This window comes from Solenopsis invicta, chromosome 1, assembly GCF_016802725.1.
Source record: "Solenopsis invicta isolate M01_SB chromosome 1, UNIL_Sinv_3.0, whole genome shotgun sequence".
NCBI lineage: Eukaryota > Metazoa > Arthropoda > Insecta > Hymenoptera > Formicidae > Solenopsis > Solenopsis invicta.
In genome coordinates, this window is record NC_052664.1 from 1889853 (window position 1) to 1909576 (window position 19724).

Genomic DNA, 19724 nt, shown 5'->3' on the forward strand with positions numbered 1-19724 from the left:
CTTTTCATGTTTCCGCCTTAGGGAAAAAGTTTCATGATCGACCCCCTGCTATTAATCTATGAGTATGGTATTTAGGCTACATATTTTTAATTTTTACAATACAAGCTTTAAAATATTAATTAGAATAAAAGTGACAAAACAAAAAGTCAAGCTGTTTCATAGATCGGAGAATGGGAAACTACGGACTCGAAAATAAATACGGTGAGCTAAGATTAAGAAATTATATCGTAAATAGGTAACTTTGATATTGATGATGTACCATTATACAACACTTTATGAATTTTTCTATCCCTTGAGAAAATCGAAAAAATCTGTGAAAAAAACGGGATTTTCCCCCAAACCTTTAAAACTATAATTCTAATTACATTATAAAAGGGCAATAAATGTAAGCTTAAAACTTTAATAAATTTTTTTCAAAATTTCTTCAAATATATATTGATTTATTTGTGTTTAATATCTCATATTATGCCATTATTGATGTCATAAAAGAATATTTTTGCATGGTTTTGTAACCAATCAAAAAGAGAATGTTTTTCTTAAATTACTTTAAATTACATTAGTAAAAATATTAATATTAAAATATGTTAATCATATAAAACTTTTAAAAAATATAACATGACACTTTCTTAATCAGGTAATACATCTAAATTCAGTTAGTCGTATTTTGTAAAACCATTCGGCTTCGTTTAATATTTCCAGTCTTGCAATTGTTAACGTTACTAGCAAATCTCAGCGAATTTAATGTCTCGTTATAACATTCATCTAGTGGAGATATATTTAGTAACATCAAAGTTTTAGAATTGCCTCCTAGAGAAGGCATGAGTAAATGAGTCAATTTAGAGTTTCTGTAAGGAACATGTTCCTGTTTCTTCAAAAGCGCTAAAATGACATTGCCGAGATTTGCTAGAGACTTGTTGATATTTTTTGTTTCTACAGTCCTAACAGCTTCTTCGGTCTTTAAACGTTCAGATCCAGCTAGGTCAACTAAATTCAGATTTCCTACCGATACCTCTTGTTTTGCAATATGTGTACCAATCAATCGTATCCTTGTCACTGAATGGGATCTAGATGATCTAAAATAGAAATATATATTATATATTATTATTTGTATATTCTAAATTAAATTAAATTATGTCTGTATAAAGATTGTATAATTGTTCATTAACTATATTATTTAAATTTAATTAAAAAGGTAAAAAACTTTTCGCTTCTTGTAACATCTTATTACAATTTCAAATAAATATAATATGCAAAATGAACTTACCGTTCATTTGAATGTGTAGCTGCACAGGCTCGATTGCGTTGTGCTGTTCGTAGACATTCGTGCAGTTCTTCTGGATTGTGTATTTCCTCTATTTGTAGATTGCTGACATATAAATCTTGACCTTTGCTATCAACCATTCGTATTTCGTGGATTTTTTGTTGTGAGTCGAGAAGATCAATAATATGCTCGTTATAAATTTCTAAAAAGCTTGCTTCTATTCGATACTTCCAACCAAGAAGTTCAAACTGCTTCATCTCTTCAAATATATGACGTACCTGAAGTCACAAATAAATAACTTTGACTCTCTTTGATTCTACAAAAATCAGTTGTAAATTTAAATACTCTTATACAAATAAAGTAATTGATCTAATTACTATAATAGTATTCCAAATACTGAAAATCTCATCTTGACCCTTAAACACTTAAGTGGGTCTGAGGGACCCCATATGAAGTTTCGAACGCTTCCTGTGTGAAGACGGAATGAGATAGAAGGTTCGAACCAAGACGTAAAAAAAGTTTGAAATCTCGATTGATCAACATTTTTGGTCAACGAGAATTCAAACGGCAAGGCAGCAAAGTTTTGTTAGGGTCAATACGACCCATATAGTGTGTAAGTGAAACATTTTTTGTACTTTATATAAAAAAGCTGGACAAAATACGTTCAAACAGGTCGGTTCGCGGATGTTACTCGCATATACTCTGTCTAAAGTTGGAATACTATAAAATGCTGTAGAAAAGGGGGTTTTTCCAAAATATATCATCAATTTTCAATTTTAGACACGATTTAATCAAAATTCCTCATATTCGACTTGTTACATAAGTACATTTTCTAATGGAAATGACAATGATAATTTTTTTTTGAAAGTATGAATCTTTAGCTTTAAAACGCCGTATTGTAAAGTTCTCCAAAGTTTTTTATTACAAAGGTAATTTTTTTTTTTAAGTGGATTTTTAGATGCCCAAAAATACCTTATATTCTCCCTGTTACATAATTATACTTTTTAAAAGAAATGACTTTGCCAAATTTTATTGTAAAAATGTGACTTTTTAGCTTTAAAAGTCGTATTTGAAAGTCCTTAAAATTTTGTTACAAAGATATGATTTTTTAAAGGAAAAGTGGATTTTTGACCAATTTCTCATTTTTGCTTTAATGGTTTTGCCTTTGTAACTTCACAATAAATTATTTTTTCGGCAGTGCCGATTGTGCAGTCACACTCTTGAAATTCTCAACTTTCATAAAAAAAATTTTAGAAAAATATTGATTGTAATCAAAATTATAGCTTCTTAAAGTTGAAAAAGTCTCCCAGACCCAAAAATGTGTTTCTGTATCTTACAGAATCAGTGTGTTTAAGGATTAAATACTTTTGTTTAATGGAAGATTTGAAATTTTAATTTTAATAAAATGTTTAATAAGATGTGTTACAAATAGACGCCTCGAGAATTCAAATAAAATCAAATGCACAATTATGTAATAATATAATTTATATATTTCAAAAACATTTAAAATTGAATCCTCTCTTTACCTGCATCCTATGATACTTTTTAAGCGTAAAGCGTTAAGGCTCCTGGCACCTCAGCCGAGAAATCCGCGTTGACGATAGCGACATTCCGTCGCGGACAAAATTAGAACTAATAGGCGTGACAGATTGACGACAAGATGTCGTGCACGTCATTTTGTTACTATGTTTTATTGTGAAAATATAACTTGTCTCGTATTTATCAAATTCGTAAAAATGGACCGCAAGTAGTTTCTTTAAATTTTATACATAAAATCATATTTTTCACTCCTTTCAATAGCTATCCATGTATTTTCCTGTCTGAATAGGCTTCACTTTACGTAGTTTTTATAACTATTTACTGACTGTTGAACGGAAAAAAAATAGTCTTTTATTCATTTTTATAAATTGGACGTTGGACAACATTAAGTGTCATTTCACGTTTATGATATCACGACTTTAATATGACCGCGGCGAGTAAAGAAACCTTAGGAGATAAATTTAAAATTAGATCTTATTTAGTGCTGAGCCTTATTCGGCTCACTTTACATATAATTAACTATACAAAGTGTCTCAGAAATGGGATGTGAGCCGAATTGGAAAAACGGTAAAAAGAAAAAAATCTTACATTAATTTGGGGTATTCACTATAATTATCGACTAAAACGTCTAAACGTCTAAATGTGCGGCGCCTCACAAATTTGTAGCACAGATCATCGCGTCTTGATGGCGGCAGCGAGCGGCAAAAAAAAGGTGATGCAGCGCGATGAGCCATGCTACGAGTTATCGCACATTAGTTCAAATGTTTTATTTTTTAAATCGGTAATTTATAGCAAATATCCCAAAATGGTATAAGACTTTTTTGTTTCTCTTAACTATTGCTGCGTCTCCAATGCGGCTCGTACTCTACTTCTGGAACACACTGTATAATATATAATTATACCAGGGATAATTAGACACAGAATAACAAATCGTTCGCCGTTCACACTAGTCGTCTTATATCGATCGTTTTAGTTTCTTTCAATTGATACGGCTGTATAATGGTTTTTGAAGAATTTTTTTGCGACGTGCGCTCTTCATGGCATGGATCAAGTTACTAAATCTGTCACGGGTCCTTATGCCAATGCAACATCAACATTAACTCGTCAAAAAAAGTCGCTGATCCTGTCACGGACATAATTTATTATAATGCTGAGGATAACCCAAAGTAGGGTCAAAATGTTCATATAAAAAAGAAGTTGATTAAACAAAATTTTTTGCGCATTTACTAATGCGCGTATACTCTCATAAGGCCGTTAAAATTTAAGTTTTGACAATTTCGAGAACATAAAATATTTGCTATTTTTTATATATAACTATGTAATATATATAAATATAAATTTTGGGTCACTGAAAACTATTCTGAAATCCGTTTTTACCCATCAGCTCTTTTTTTTAAATAACCGTTGAACAATTTTTTTTATGAAATTATACATTTTTTTAGTGTTAAAAAAAAATATTAATGTTTACAATATAGTATTTTTACTTAGGAAGTCTCCTATAATACCAATATCATTTTTATGATACTAAAAAAATATTAATATACAAGTCACAAAGCAAAAACTTAAATATTATAAAAAATACGGCAAAAATAGAAAAATTTTAAATAAAAAAAAATCAATTTACTCGTTCAAAAAAAAATATTAAAAATATTTAGCTATTTAGACTTATAGTTGTATATTTCTAATTTAAATCTTTTTTTTTGAAAAATTAATTTTTGACTATTTGTTAAAAAGTTATTGAATTTAAAGCGACATGCTTCATATCGCTGTGTACAAATCTTTCCACGTCAACTGGGTCACTCTGCTGCCAAAAATGGTTAAGGGTAAAATGAATGAATTAGTTCATGAAATTAAAGTAAAAATATGTATTCTTAAATATTCTGTATCTTATTTCAAAATTCAAACTGGCGGATTCAATATGGCAAATAAAAAAAGTAATAAAGTGTACTTAAATTTTCGTAAAAAGTAGTAATATGGGGTTTTTGAGATCACTGAATCCGAATATAATATCAAATTATAAAGAAATATTACAAAAATGTTTTAAAAAATATTTTAATAACCAAACAAGTTTTACAAATTTATGTTTTTATGTTCAGCGACGTCAAAAACATGGATACAAATCCAAAAAAATCTGATATCTTAAATTTTCTTCAATTATTTAATAAAATTCAAAATAATGAATCTAATGTAACAAATCTAAAGAAAAGTACATAGTTGACTTAGAGAAAATTGATGATTTACAATAAAAATAGTTTATTTAAAGAAATGTTCAATTGTGTTGCTTGTAATACCGCTCTCTGACAAGTCACGAAACGAGGACGTGGTGGTTGTTAACTCCGTTTTTTTTTTACAATTTTAATTTTTTATACTTTTACCATTTTTTACAAATCTGTAAAATGTACTGTATATGAGCTAGATTGTAGACTGTAGTCAAGACAATGTACAATACTTATAAAACCTGTTGCAATAATATGCCAAATTAAAAATGTGAAAAAAATCTAATATATAAAATAAATTTATCTAATATTAAAAATGTAAATAAAATTAAATACGGAATAAACAATTATCACCACGTTTTCGTTTCAAGACTCCGAGTTCAGTCAAGAGCAAAATTTATAAGCAATACAATTAAAACAACTTTTTAATAAATTGTTTTTACATTAACCTGTCAATTTTCTGTAAGTTAACCAGGTATTTTTCATAAAATTTTAAATTTATTATATTACATCCTTTATTTTCAACTTTAATTTAAACAATTAGGAGAAATTTTAAGATATCAAATTTATTTAGATTCGTATTCATGCTTCCAAAATCGCTAACTTAAAAATATTATAAAAATGTAAAATTTGTTCGGTTTTTGAAACATTTTTTGTAACATTTTTGCAATATTCTTTATATCTTTTATAAACTAATATTACATTCGGATTCAATAATCTCAAAAACCCCATATTACCGTTTTTCACGAAAATTTAACTGCATTTTATGACTTTCTCATCCGTCATATTGAATACGCCATTTTGAATTTTAAAATGAGGTACAAAACCTTCAAAAACACATATTTTTACTTTAATTTTAAAAGCTAATCCAGTCGTTTTACCCTTGACGGTTTTAACCATTTGACGGTAAAGCGATCTGATTGACGTGAAAAGACCTATGCATAACAATATGTCGCATGTCGCTGTAAATTCAATAATTTTTTTACAAATAGTCAAAAATTAAATTTTTCAAAAAAGATTTAAATTAAAAATATACATCTATAAACCTAAATAGTAAAATATTTTTTAAGATTTTTTTTGACTAAGTAAATTGGTTTTTTTATTCAAAATTTTGCTGTTTTTGTCATATTTTTCACAATACTCTTCAAGTTTTTGCTTTGTGGCATATATATTAATATTTTTTTTGGCATCATAAAAATAATATTAGTATTGTAAATAATTTCCTGAATAAAAATGCCATATTGTAAACTCCAATATTTTTTTTTACACTAAAAAATTACATTATAAAATATACAAATTTTTAAAAAAGATTATTTAAAAAACAAAACTGATGGGTAAAAACAGATTTCAGATTCGTTTTCAGAGATTCAAAATTCTTCAGAATCAACCTTCAAAATAGCGGCATCAAAACGTGTGTTGGCGAGTGTAATTCTACATATAAAAGTATTAGAATGTTATCAAAAATCAATAATTTACGTAATTGTTTACATATTATATTTTATTCGTGTATATTTCAACATCAAATATAAAATATCTCGTTAACAATTTATTTTATGGATAACTCTAATACTTTTATGTGCAAAATAATTAGTTGACTCGTATTCTGTAAAAAAATACATATAATTTTATCTTATTTTTGAAGTATTTTACCACTTTTATTACTTCTTTAATACTTTTTGTTCACACACTTTTGTATAAATAATAAAATAATAAAAGTATACCGTTCTAGGTATCATGCCTTCAGTCTGCAATCCACATTCTCCTTCCATAGTGTACGTTTTTCCAGAACCAGTTTGGCCATAAGCAAAAACGCAAACATTATATCCTTCAAGTGCTGATTGCACTAAAAGGGATAATTCTTGAAATACATCCTCTTGTGATGCGTTGGGTGTAAAGACTTTATCAAATGAAAATTCTTGCTTTATCCCTCGCAGCTTACCACTGCAGCTAATTGCATCTGATCCATCTGATTTGTTCACTTCAATAGTGCAGTCATCTATAAAACTTATAGTACACAGACTGTAACAAAAAATAGTTTTATTTAAATATACAAATCAATAAATATTTTTATTTTATTGCTGGCAAAAGAAAAGCAATGTATTGGTATGAAGATACCATTAAAAACAAATTAAAAAAAATTATAAATTTCCAAATTTGACTTTAAAACTTCACTAAAATAAGACCAATTTTTTTATCATTAATATTTTGTATATATTTTTTACAATCACTTTTCAGCTATCTTTACATTTAGTATAGAAATTTGTAAAACATAAACAAAAAGATATTTAAACTTTAAACTATATTTTTTTATTATATTTAAAAAAAACAAAACTAAAGGGAACCTTCAGAACTGTATGTCATCAATTTTAATAGACTTTGGATATATTATGAAGATAAATAAAATATTAAATCCTTATTTTTTTGTTGTCATATCTCAAAACTTAGGCGTTTAAATACTCCCCCAAAAATAATAAATTCCAGTATTTTCACCAAAAACCCTCAAAATTATGAAATATGTGAAAAAAATATTTATATAAAAGTTTTGTGATACACTACTGTGTCCAGAAAGTAAGACCAGTTTTCAATTTAAATTGTGCACACATCACAAATATTTTTTTCTAAGTTGGCAGCATTGTGACAGACATCTGTGACAAATTTCATGTCAAAACATTCATTAGTTTTTGTTTTACGCTTGGTTTTGTACGACGCTAAAAGTGCATAAAGCAATTTTTATAAAGTCTAATTATATTGAGCAAAATTGCATTAAATTTTGTTTGCGGAATAAAATTTCGGATGCAAAAACGTTCAGAAAGTGTTACAGAAAGCCTTCGAAGACCATGCTTTGTCGGAAAGGAATGTTAACAAGTGGTATAAACAGTTCAAAGAAAGTCGTGAAAGTGTTGAAGACAAAAAAACGTTCCAAACGACCATCAACCTCTGCCAATGAACAACACATCAAGAAAATCAAAGAACTTGTGCTTGCTAATCGTCGAATGACTGTTAACTTAATGTCTTTAACTTAAAAAATAAGTTTTAAAAATAATTCCTTTGCTATTAACCCATAAACACACCAATCCTGTAAAATATGGAAGCACATTTTCGGGTCTGAGACTTTTCCAACTTTAAGAAGCTATAATTTTGATTACAATCAATATTCTTCAACAATTTTTTTTCAATAAAAGTTCAGAATCTTAGGACTGTAACTGCACAAACAACATTGCCGAAAAATAATTTATTGTGAAGTTATAAAGGAAAAATCATTAAGCAAAAATAAAAAAATGGTCAAAAATTCACTTTTCCTTCAAAAAATCATATCTTCGTAACAAAAAACTTATAAGAACTTTCAAATACGGTGTTTTAAAGCTAAAGAGTCACACTTTCAAAATAAAATTTGGCAAAGTCATTCCTTTTAAAAAGTATAGATGGAGAATATGAGGTATTTTTGGGCTTTTAAAAATCCACTTAAAAAAAAAAAATTATATCTTTGCAACAAAAAACTTTTAAGGACATTATAATATAGCGTTTTAAAGCTAAAGATTCAAACTTTCAGAAAAAAATTATATCAGTCATTTTTATTAAAAAATGTACTTTTGTAACAAGGCGAGTATGAAGTATTTTTGACTAAATTGTGTCTAAAATTGAAAATTGATGCGTTTCATGATATATTTCGGGAAAACTCCCTTTTCTAGAGCATTCTAGTTCTTATAAAACAAAATCTTGTTTTATGATTTATACTAGTATGTAAAATTTACAAAATATCATTAATTTTATTTTTTATAAATAAAAGTGCCATTTATACCAATTGTTAATATTCTAAATGTCTCCCTGCGATCTCACAAATCACATCCTTTTATCCGTCTTTAATAAGTGTATTACGTTCATTCTATGTACCCGATTAACTTCTACAATAGGGTGATTAGTAAAACTCTATGGCTACAACTAGCGTTGACAAGATTTGTCGTGTTAATATTATCTGTTTTGCTATTTGTTGGCTATACTGGATCTGCCATTTTTAATTTTTTCAATTTGATCTTAGAATTATAATCTATAACCCAAACAAAAAATATAAGTGTGTTGAAAAGGATTTCCGATATAGAAAGTTTTTTGTCATATCAATCTTTGTACGCTCGTATCGATAAACAATGAATAATATAAGGCCGAGAACAAGCTATTCTTTGGTTTTTCAAATTACAATTTATCTTAACAACCAAGATACAGTCAGCGGAACGTTTCGGGCGTACTTGTCCTTCTTCAGCCGCAATAATTTACATTTCTAATACCAAATTACTATACTTAAATATAAATTTCTACATAAGCGTATAACTATTCTGATTTTTATTCATTATATAAAAATCAGCACAATTCTATTCGTCAATGCAACGCGAGAACAGTCTGAATCCATGGTTCATGGGAGGGGCAACGTCTCGATGTTCCAAGTCTTTCTATTAAAATGTAATAATTTAGATAAATAATAATTTAAATAATTAATAATAATTTAAATAAATAAAAATAATTTAGATAAACAAAATGACTCAAAAATGTAAAAAATTATGCTAGCACCACGAGATTGAATGACGGACATTCATAACATGCACTATTCAGCAAAAAAGCAGTACATTAAAAATTTAGGAAAAATTTACCAAATTTCAAATGCTCGTCAAACCGAAAATATTTATGAGGCAGTGATGATTCAAAAACAAAATTAAAGCTTAAAGTATGTACCTTAAAAAATTTTTAATAACAATTAAGTGGCATAACTAATTTGTTAATAGCCGACAAAATAACAAAAACTTGCAAAATCGAAAAGTAAAACGTGAAGTTTGTAGAGTTCTGTGGAGTGAAGCAGTTGACGTAACTCAATGAGGTAAAAAACGCGTAAAAGTTCGAAATTTTCCCTTCAAAATGCACTTTTGCGAAAACTTGATACAATTATTTTTCGGGAAGTTATGCCAATGTATAGAAAAAATGATTTTTACAAGATAATAAATTATTGTAGCGACCGTTCGCCACATGCGCGAAAATTTGAAAACAATATTATTCAGGGTAACAAATAGCAAATAATATTCATCAGTTAAGATAAACAAATAGCTGAGATAGCAAGAAACACGGTAGAAAGACATATAGAATAGAAAGCTGGTTAAAGTTTGGAACGTTCTTAAAGCAATTTTTTTTAAATAATTTGTCGTTGTTTTCTTGACGCAGGGAGAAGGCTATGAGGCCTAGAAAGAATGTAGAAAAGAAGCGGAACCGATACAAGTTGCGGAAGACACTCTTTCAAGCCAAAAACCACCCGCAAACACACTTAAAAAATTCTAGAAAAAGCAAAAATGAATTGTCGTTTTTCTCCTTTTTTTGAAAGGTTATGAGCCTTAGAAAAAAGGTAAAAAAAAACGGACCCGATACAGGTTGCGGAAAACACCCTTACGAGCCAAAAACCACCTTCAAACACATTTAAAAAATTCTAGACACCACAAAAATAGATTTGTCGCTTTTCTCCTTTCTTTGAGAAAAGGTTATGAACTCTAGAAAGAATGTAGAGAAACAGAGGAACCGATACAGGTTGCGGAAAACACCCTTACAAGCCAAAAACCACCTTCAAACACATTTAAAAAATTCTAAGGTCCGTTTTTTTTCTACATTCTTTTTAGGGCTAATAACCTTTCCGAGAGAGGAAAAAAACGACAATTCATTTGTACGGTGTCTAGAATTTTTTAAATGTGTTTGAGGATGGTTTTTGGCTTGTAAGAGTGTTTTCCGCAATTTGTATCAAGTCCGTTTCTTTTCTATATTTCCTTACATCTTACAAAATATTTCGATGCGAACGTTAAAATGGAACACCTTTGTATGTGTTTGTGTGTGTGCGTGTGTGTGTGCGCGTGCGTGTGTGTGCGCGTGCGTGTGTGTGCGCGTGCGTGTGTGTGCGCGTGTGTGTGTGCGCGTGCGTGCGCGTGTGTGGGTGCAAGCGCAAGTGTGTGTATTTACATACCACAAAGATAAAGACCCCCTGGTTCATCAACTTCTGTAATTAAAGACTCCAAACGCTCCTTAAGATGTGTAAGTGTGTGCGTGCGTGTTTATTTGTGTACGTGTATTTGCATATCACAAAGACATGGACCTCATTGTTTATCAACTCCACGGTATTTAAAGACTACAAAATCTCCTCGTGGTTAGATATGTGTATGCATGCGCGCACATGTGCACTAATATCAAGTACAACTGCACTCACTCACTCACTCACTCGCTCACGCACGCACGTACGCACGCACGCACGCACGCACGCACGCACGCACGCACGCACGCACGCACGCACGCACGCACGCACGCACGCACGCACGCACGCACGCACGCACGCACGCACGCACGCACGCACGCACGCACGCACGCACGCACGCACGCACGCACGCACGCACGCACGCACGCACGCACGCACGCACGCACGCACGCACGCACGCACGCACGCACGCACGCACGCACGCACGCACGCACGCACGCACGCACACCACAAGAAGGGTTTAAAGTCTTTAAATACTGTGTAGTTGACGAATAATGGTGTCCGTTTACGATAGGTTACAGATGTTTCATCAGACTTAACAAGTTTGTTAAAGCACAGAAAAATAGACATCACTACTGCCACAAACAACGTGGTATACAAAATCAAATGTAATGACTGCGATGCCTCCTACGTAGGTCAAACCAAAAGAAAATTAATACTAAAATAAAAGAGCACACAAATAACATCAAATTAGATTCGTTAAAGCATTCTGTCATCTCAAAATATATCACACGTTACTATCACTCAAAAGATTGAAACAATACAATAATTTTAGATACAGAACCAAAATATTACAAAAGATTAATATCTGAAATGATAGACATAAAAAAGCAGAACAACAAACTTAATTTGCATAAAAACAAAGTTTTTAAACGAATCTAACTTTGATTTACTCGGTTCGTCGATAGAGATTAGAAACATAACATAATATGCAAGGACAATAAATAGTTTATATTATCCGCTCCACGTTCTCCTTGACTAGCTCTTTATACTCAGTCGTGTAGTTAGCTTTACACGAAACAGACATACAACCGGGCACAGTATTTTATCCATGAAATATACTATTCGTAAGTTTTTAAATTATTAATGTATTCGTTAGTCTACTTAAATTATTGAGACCATGTTAAAAAATTTTTTACATTTTTGAATCATTTTATTCATCTAAATTATTTTTATTCAGCTAAATTAGTAATAGTTATTTCAACTATTATTATTCATTTAAATTATTACATTTCAATAGAGACTCAGAACATCGAGACTTTGCCTCACAGTGGACCATGGATTCAGACTGTTTTCGCGTTGCATCGACAAAAAGAACTATGTTGATTTTTATATAACGAATAAAAATCAGAATAGTTATGAGCTCATGTAGAAATTTATATTTAAGTATAATAATTTGATATTAAAAATGTAAATTATTGCGGCTAAAGAAGGACAAGTACGTCCAAAATGTTCCGCTAACTGTATTTTGGTTGTTAAGAGAATGCTGAAGTACCGCAAATTACCAACATTTACAGTGCACTAAATAGCTTCGAATTGGCACAGAATCACAAAAATTTTTTTAGAATTAAAATACTCGTAAAAAGAAAATGCAATCAGGTCAATTTTGTAAGAAAATCGAACAAAAATTTAATAAATCATTAAAAATTCACTCGTATAGCCGTCACTTGAGGTTAATTTAATTCATCTCAATATACAGGGTGTCCCAGACCAATGTATAAAGATTATCACAATGAGGTAGAAGGGATCGAGATAAATGAAAAAGTTTAATACCATTTTGCGATATTTGCAATAATTTTTGAGTAATAAAATATTAAGGTCAGGCGAATAAGAGCGCGCGGAGAGACAAGCGGTCGCTCGTCTGAGCCGTAGGACCGCCCACTGCGGCCTGATTGTAGGCGACGGTAAGTGGCGTGCGGCGAGGGAAAGGATAGCTTGCCACCGCATCGTGTCGAGCCGGGCGGTCTTACGGCTCAGGCGACCAACCGTTTGCCTCTCCACGCGCTCTTATTCGGCTGACTTTAATATTTATTACACATTAACATATTTTATTACACGAAAATTATTGCAAATATCGCAAACTGTTATTAGACTTTTTGATTTATCTTGATCCCTTTTACCTTATCGTAATAATCTTTATACATTGGTCTGGGACACCCTGTAGAAGTTATATAGCTCGTATGTACAAAATGATAATAAGGCATCTTTTAGAAAACATGCATAAATAATACTGACCATATAAAATTACAACTAAAAACCTAATAAAAAAGATCAAATAAAGTGCTTTCACCACATGCATATTTCGCTTAGCAAAGCTGAACTTGTAGCAGTATGGTGTCTAAAAGTGATAAGTTTTTTCACAGATGGCAATATAATCAAAAAACAAAAACAGATCTATGGATTGGACAAAGAGCGATAGCCTGATCTGCAGTATCGACGTCGAGGAAGTTCTTCTGTTTCTTTAGCATCCTCTTATAATTAAGATAAATTGTAATTCAAAAATTAAATAAATAACTCGTTCTCAGCCTTGTATTATTCATTGTTTATTCGTCATATTAGTACCGTCATTAAAAATTTTTAGAATTTAACTTTAGATTCGTAATTACCAAGTCAAAAAGCATTGGAACTCGTTGACTCGGGTAAAAAAATCGGTTCGCTTCGCTCGCACTTTGGCGCGCGGCGCGACTGTGTCTCTTGATATGCTTAATGCAAATACAAATATTTATAAAAATTCATCCAGTAGAAAAAAATGTTCCCTGCAAGGGTTAAATATTTTATATTTAGTGCTCTAAAGCTAATGCAACGTTCATTTGATGTAATAAGTAAAAATAAATACAATAAATACAATTTATTTAAATTTATAATTTAAAAAATGTTAATTTATACATTTTTAATTCCGATTACATTTATCATTTTTTAAGTTATAATAGTTCAAGTTATAAATTAAATAAATATTATGCATATTTTGTTATCTGCAACTGATACATCAAATGAGCGTCTTATAACTTTTAAAATTATTATGTATGACAGTGAGTGTTTACGATAACCCAAGTTGAGTTAGGTTCCACTAGGGCCGAAAAATGTTGGGCGTAACTCTCTCTAGTACCTTTACGATTTATGACAACTCAACGCTGTATCGTATTACCTGAGTTAAGTTAGACCTCGTGCTCAGCCGATATACTATGTAGAAATTTTATAATAGCTATTTGTATAAGTTTCTCATAAACCTCACACATAAATATTGCATCTTTTGAAGGAAATAATAAGCCTCCTTTATTCTTTATGGAAATCAAATCATGGTCTTAAGAATTTAGCTGGAGTTCTGTCAAAGCGTCAACACATTGTTCAAAATTTTTTTTGTTAAAAATGTACTTCAATGCCTGATATGTATGATATAATACTGCGAGAGCATTTCGTAATTAGCTGCGAGTTATTTTTATTACAATACAAAGCAGTATCATATATTTATAAGTTTTTATCATCACAATTTGATGCATCAGTTACTAATGTCTATTTTCCATTATTGGCGGTTTTATTTACTGTCGTAATTAAATTTAATCAAGAAGTAAAATATAATATATTTATATTTGATAATGAAATACAGTTTCCAGATGAATCTTCTTTCAATTCCATATAAAGCAAAATTTTTTTATTGCACTTTGAAATTGCTTTAAACTAGAATTATTGCATCTAAATTGCTGTCTTATAATACTAAACATAAGTTCTAAATAATCTTGACTTAATTTTTAAGTGCAAATATATTATAACAAAGAATTTGGTTTTTCGCAAAGCATAATCCCATTAAACATATAATTGAGATACAAGAACCTAAAAATCTAGCGTTTCTACGAGAATTAATGAGCATGTTTCTATATGGAGTTTCTGTTAAATTGGAAATATATTCAAAACATTTATTTAATTTTGCATACACGATGTTTCTATTTCTAAAATTAATTTGTGCCTTATAATCGTATAGTTTCATATTTCGACTATTCTACGCAGTCCACCGGTTAAACACAAGGTTTAACTTAACTCAGGCAATACGATACAGCGTTGAATTGTCATGAATCATAAAGGTACTAGAGAGTCACGACTAATATTTTTCGGCTCTAGTAGAAACCAACTCTTGGGTTATTGTAAACACCCATTAGCAAATTAGATATTGTTGACCCATACAACGCCTAAATTTTTCAAAAATATTTTAAAAATATTTTAACTAAAAAAATGAAACATCGAAAAATCTAGTTGCAACGTTTCAGAAGCGTCTTTAAGATAACAAAATGTCCGCGATTCTTGCACTTGAAACTTTGCAGAAATATTGCTAATCGTAATCCTTTAAATATAACATATTTAAATTTATTATATTTACAGAATTATATGTATTAAAGTTACAATAAAAATAACATAAAATAAAATAAGTTTTAATTATGTCTCTCTAGTCTTTACTTCTTTATTCACTTGCAATTGGATTGATATAACAAATGTAAATAATTTTTAAAATATTTAATAAAAAAATGCATTATATAAAATATTTTGTTAACATTCTTGTACTCATACTACTTAACGTACCATGAGCAGACTTAGAATATTGTCTTAAGTCGGCAAAAGCAACACGCCGTAAGCAAATTTAAAAAAAATGTTTGCTCGACCAAATGGTAAAATAAAGCAAATTTTATTTTAAATATATTGATATAATCAAGCAAAAATTTACCTAATTTTAAAAAGCCTGATTTAAATATTTACTGCACGACATTTTTCAGAATCTTTTCAGAGTAGCATTGTATATAAAATGTGAAAAATTGAAACCTTTCAGAGCTCTTTGCAACAATCGGTGCTATTTGAAAAGTATTTTTATATTTTTATTTTGCAGAATTTGAAGAATAAACAGTTTATCGACTAGAAAATAGTACTAAAATTTTCTAACTAAAAACTTACGCTTTCATTTGTTCAATCTCTTTCAAAGTTCGTGGACGAACTCGGCAAAAAACTCTGATGTTGCCTTTTAATTCTTGTATATTATTGTGCAATATTCTCCGTTCTTTATCCATTTTATGAGTCAATGCTTGTAATTCTTCCTTGGCAATACTCAAATCTGTGTTTATCTTTTTTTGTAATTCTAAATCTATTTGGAAAACTGTTAACTGCTTAGCTTGTTCTGAAATAAGTATTTCTTGTGTTTTACAGTTTTCCTGATATTTGTTCAATTCGCGAGAAAGATTTGTACATAATTCTTCCGATTCCTTTAATCGTTTTGCTAAATCTTCCTCATTTTTTCGAATTGCAGATATTTCTACTGTTAAAATTTGAAGTTCGGCAGTCGAAGTATTGTTTGAAACTTGAAGTTTTTCTATTTCATTTTTACATGTAGCTTCGCTGGCTTTTAAAGTATCCACTAAATTTTGAAGAATAATGCATTTTGACTCTATATCTTTATTTTTCTGTTGTACAACCGATAGTTTATCACTTGTCTGCGCCAAACGACCACGTAAATCCCATTTTTTAATCTTGCCTGCTTTATCTGTGTCATTTTGGATAACTTTGTTTACCTTGTTCACTGTATTCAATACATTGTTGTTTGGTTTGTTCACTAATGTTTTAGCAGCAGATTTAATAAAAGGTTTTTTTGTTTCTCCATGTATGATATCAGTAGCTGTTCGTTTTACTGCTTTCACATTGTTTGGTCGTGTGATGACAGATAACGTCTTGGCTCGAACTAAGGTTTGTTTAACTGCTAATTTATTCTCATTCGTAGATTTTGTACCACCAGATGTTGATGTTGATGTTAATGTCGATGCTGATGTAGGCATATTTTTGATTATTTTATGATTGTTATTCTTAGCCGCTATATCCGTTATACTAGTTGCTTTTTTTATCATTATTCTTGGTTTCGGTAAACGAGATTCCATCTGTTAAACACAATAAGTAAAAATAACTTAGAAGTATTACATAAATAAAAAGACAGTTTAAGATATACCTAATAAAAAAGAAATAAAAAATAAATACAATAAACCATGCATATAATGTATTAAGAAAAAACTGTTTTTAAAACTAATTGTCAAAAATGTATAGAATAAACAAAATTATTGTAAATTGTAATCTTTGTGCGCATTATCAACAACGCTGACTGTTATTAGCCAAGTAGCCTTGACCATTTCTTATTTGTATAAATGTCGAATCTTATTAACCCTTTCGAGACTACAGGTACATATATGTACCATCTATTTAATATAACCGTCTTGAAAAGGTTAAAATATATTTGTCTTAATCAAAATTACTCCATGTTCGCCTTATTACATAATTATACTCTTTAATAAAAATGGCAATAATTTTTTTTTAAATATGACGTTTTAGCTTTAAAACATTATATTGTAAAATCTTTATAAGTTTTTTGTTGCAAAGATTTTTTTTAAGTAAATTTTTATATAACCAAAAATACCTCATATTCTCCATATTACGTAATTATACTTTTAAAAGGGAATAACAATGTCATAATTTTTTTGAAAGTATAACTCATTAGCTTTAAAACGTCGTATTTTAAAGTTTTTAAAAGTTTTTTTGAATAAATCTTTGGAAAAGCAGTCTCCTCCCAAAAATGAATAAAAATATTTAATTCTTATATATTTTTGCCTCCTGAATACGAATATGACACAAATGGCGGTCAAAACCGAAAATACCGCAGTCATAAAAAACTCGGAAAAACTCAAATTTTCACAGTGTATTTCCAAAAATATTAATTTTAGAAACAAAAGTTTCAGACAAAAAATGAACTTAAAAAATTCTACAAAAAAGATTATATACATTATTTACGTAAACTCCTTTATTTTGTCAAAAAATTTTGAAACTTACACGATAAATTAAGACACCCATGTGATAGAGAATGCATAGGCAGGGAGGGGCTTCGCCCCTCCTCCTGCACTCCTCTCCATATTTTTCTTAATTCAATCCAACTTTATTTTAGTTACAATTTGGCCATAATTTCAAATCTAATATCGTAACGTGGTTGATTGGACATCCTTGACCAAATTACAACTAAAACAGGGTTAGTTTGGGTTAAAAAAAAATACTGGGTAGGGATGCAGGAGGCTCCGCTACTTCCCCGTCCACGCGTTCTCTGTACCATATAGGTGTCTCAATTTATCATATAAATTTTAAAACAGGATTTTTCGACAAAATAAAAGAGTTTACATAAATAAGGTATATAACCTTTTTTGTAGAGTTTTTTAAGTTATTTATTTTTTTTCTGAAACTTTTGTTTCTAAAATCAGTATTTTCGGAGATACACTAAATTTTTAGTTTTTTGTGATTTTGTAGTATTTCCAGTTTCGACCGCCATTTTTAAGTGTCATATTCGTATTCAGGAGGCAAAAATACATAAAAATTGAATATTTTTATTTATTTTTGCAAAAAGGCCGCTTTACCGAAAGTTTACCGTTTTTTGTCATAATATGATTTAAAAAAGAATAGTGGATTTTTGAACAATTTATCATTATCACTTATAGCACCTGGCGCCTCAGCCGAAAACTGCGCGTTGACAGCAGTGACAGTTCATCGCGGACAAAATTAAAACTAATAGGCGTAAAACGTGACAAACTGACAATGAGATGTTATCGTGCATGTCATTTTGTTATTATGTGTTTCATTGTAAAAATATAATTGGTTTCGTATTTACCAAATTCGTAAAAATAAACCGCAAGTAAATTTTTATCGAATTTTATACATAAAAGTACATTTTTCACTCCTTTCAATAGTCTTTTTTGCTGTCCAAATAAGCGTCAGTTTACGTGCTTTTTATGACTATTTGCCGACTATTAGGCGAAAAGATAATTTTTACCCATTTTTACAAGTGCTTTGACTTTAAACACACCGGTCCTGTAAAATACAGAAACACATTTTCGGGTTTGGGAAATTTTTTCAAATTTGAGAAGCTATAACTTTTATTACAATCAATATTTTTCTAAAAGTTTTTTTTTAAAACAAAAGTTCAAAATCTCAGGAAAGTGACTGCACAATCGGCATTGCCAAAAAATATTTTATCGTAAAGTTATAAAAAAAACCATTAAGCAAAAATGAGAAATTGGTCAAAAATCCATTTTTCCTTCAAAAAATCATATCTTTGCAACAAAAAACATTTAAAGACTTTCAAATAAGGCGTTTTAAAGCTAAAGAGTCACACTTTCAAAATAAAATTTGGCAAAATCATTCCTTTTACAAAGTATAATTATGTAACATGGAAAATATGAGGTATTTTTGAGTATTTAAAAATCCACTTAAAAAAAAAATCATCTTTGCAACAAAAAACTTTGAAGAACTTTACAATACGGCGTTTTAAAGCTAAAGATTCATACTTTCAAAAAAAAATTATCATTGTTATTTCTATTAGAAAATTTACTTATGTAACAAGGCAAATATGAGGTATTTTTAATTAAATCGTGTCTAAAATTAAAAATTGATGTGTTTCATAATATATTTCAGAAAAACTCCCTTTTCTACAGCATTTTATAGTATTCCAACTGTAGACAGAGTATATGTAACATCCACAAACCGACCTGTTCGAACGTATTTTGTCCAGCTTTTTTATGTAAAATACCCACTAAAAAAGTTTCACTTACACACTATACAGTGTCGCATTGACCCTAACAAAACTTTGCTGCTGTGC

General features: G+C 29.7%; 1 protein-coding gene across 4 annotated transcripts in view; it reads right to left on the reverse strand.

Moving 5' to 3' along the window:
- Positions 1-426: 426 nt before the first annotated feature.
- LOC105201592 (protein claret segregational) overlaps positions 427-19724 on the reverse strand; it is a 29222-nt gene continuing 9924 nt past the window's right edge. For 3 of the 4 annotated variants that reach the window (XM_039448131.1, XM_039448129.1, XM_039448127.1), the window contains exons 2-5: positions 16004-16974; positions 6738-7035; positions 1265-1539; positions 427-1073 (exon numbers count right to left, since the gene is read on the reverse strand). In XM_039448131.1, the coding sequence (XP_039304065.1) occupies positions 650-1073; positions 1265-1539; positions 6738-7035; positions 16004-16974 (1968 nt within the window). In that variant the 3' untranslated portion in view covers positions 427-649. Of the gene's footprint in view, positions 1074-1264; positions 1540-6737; positions 7036-16003; positions 16975-19677; positions 19699-19724 lie in introns of those variants that run through there. The other variant, XM_026141321.2, reaches the window with a different exon arrangement.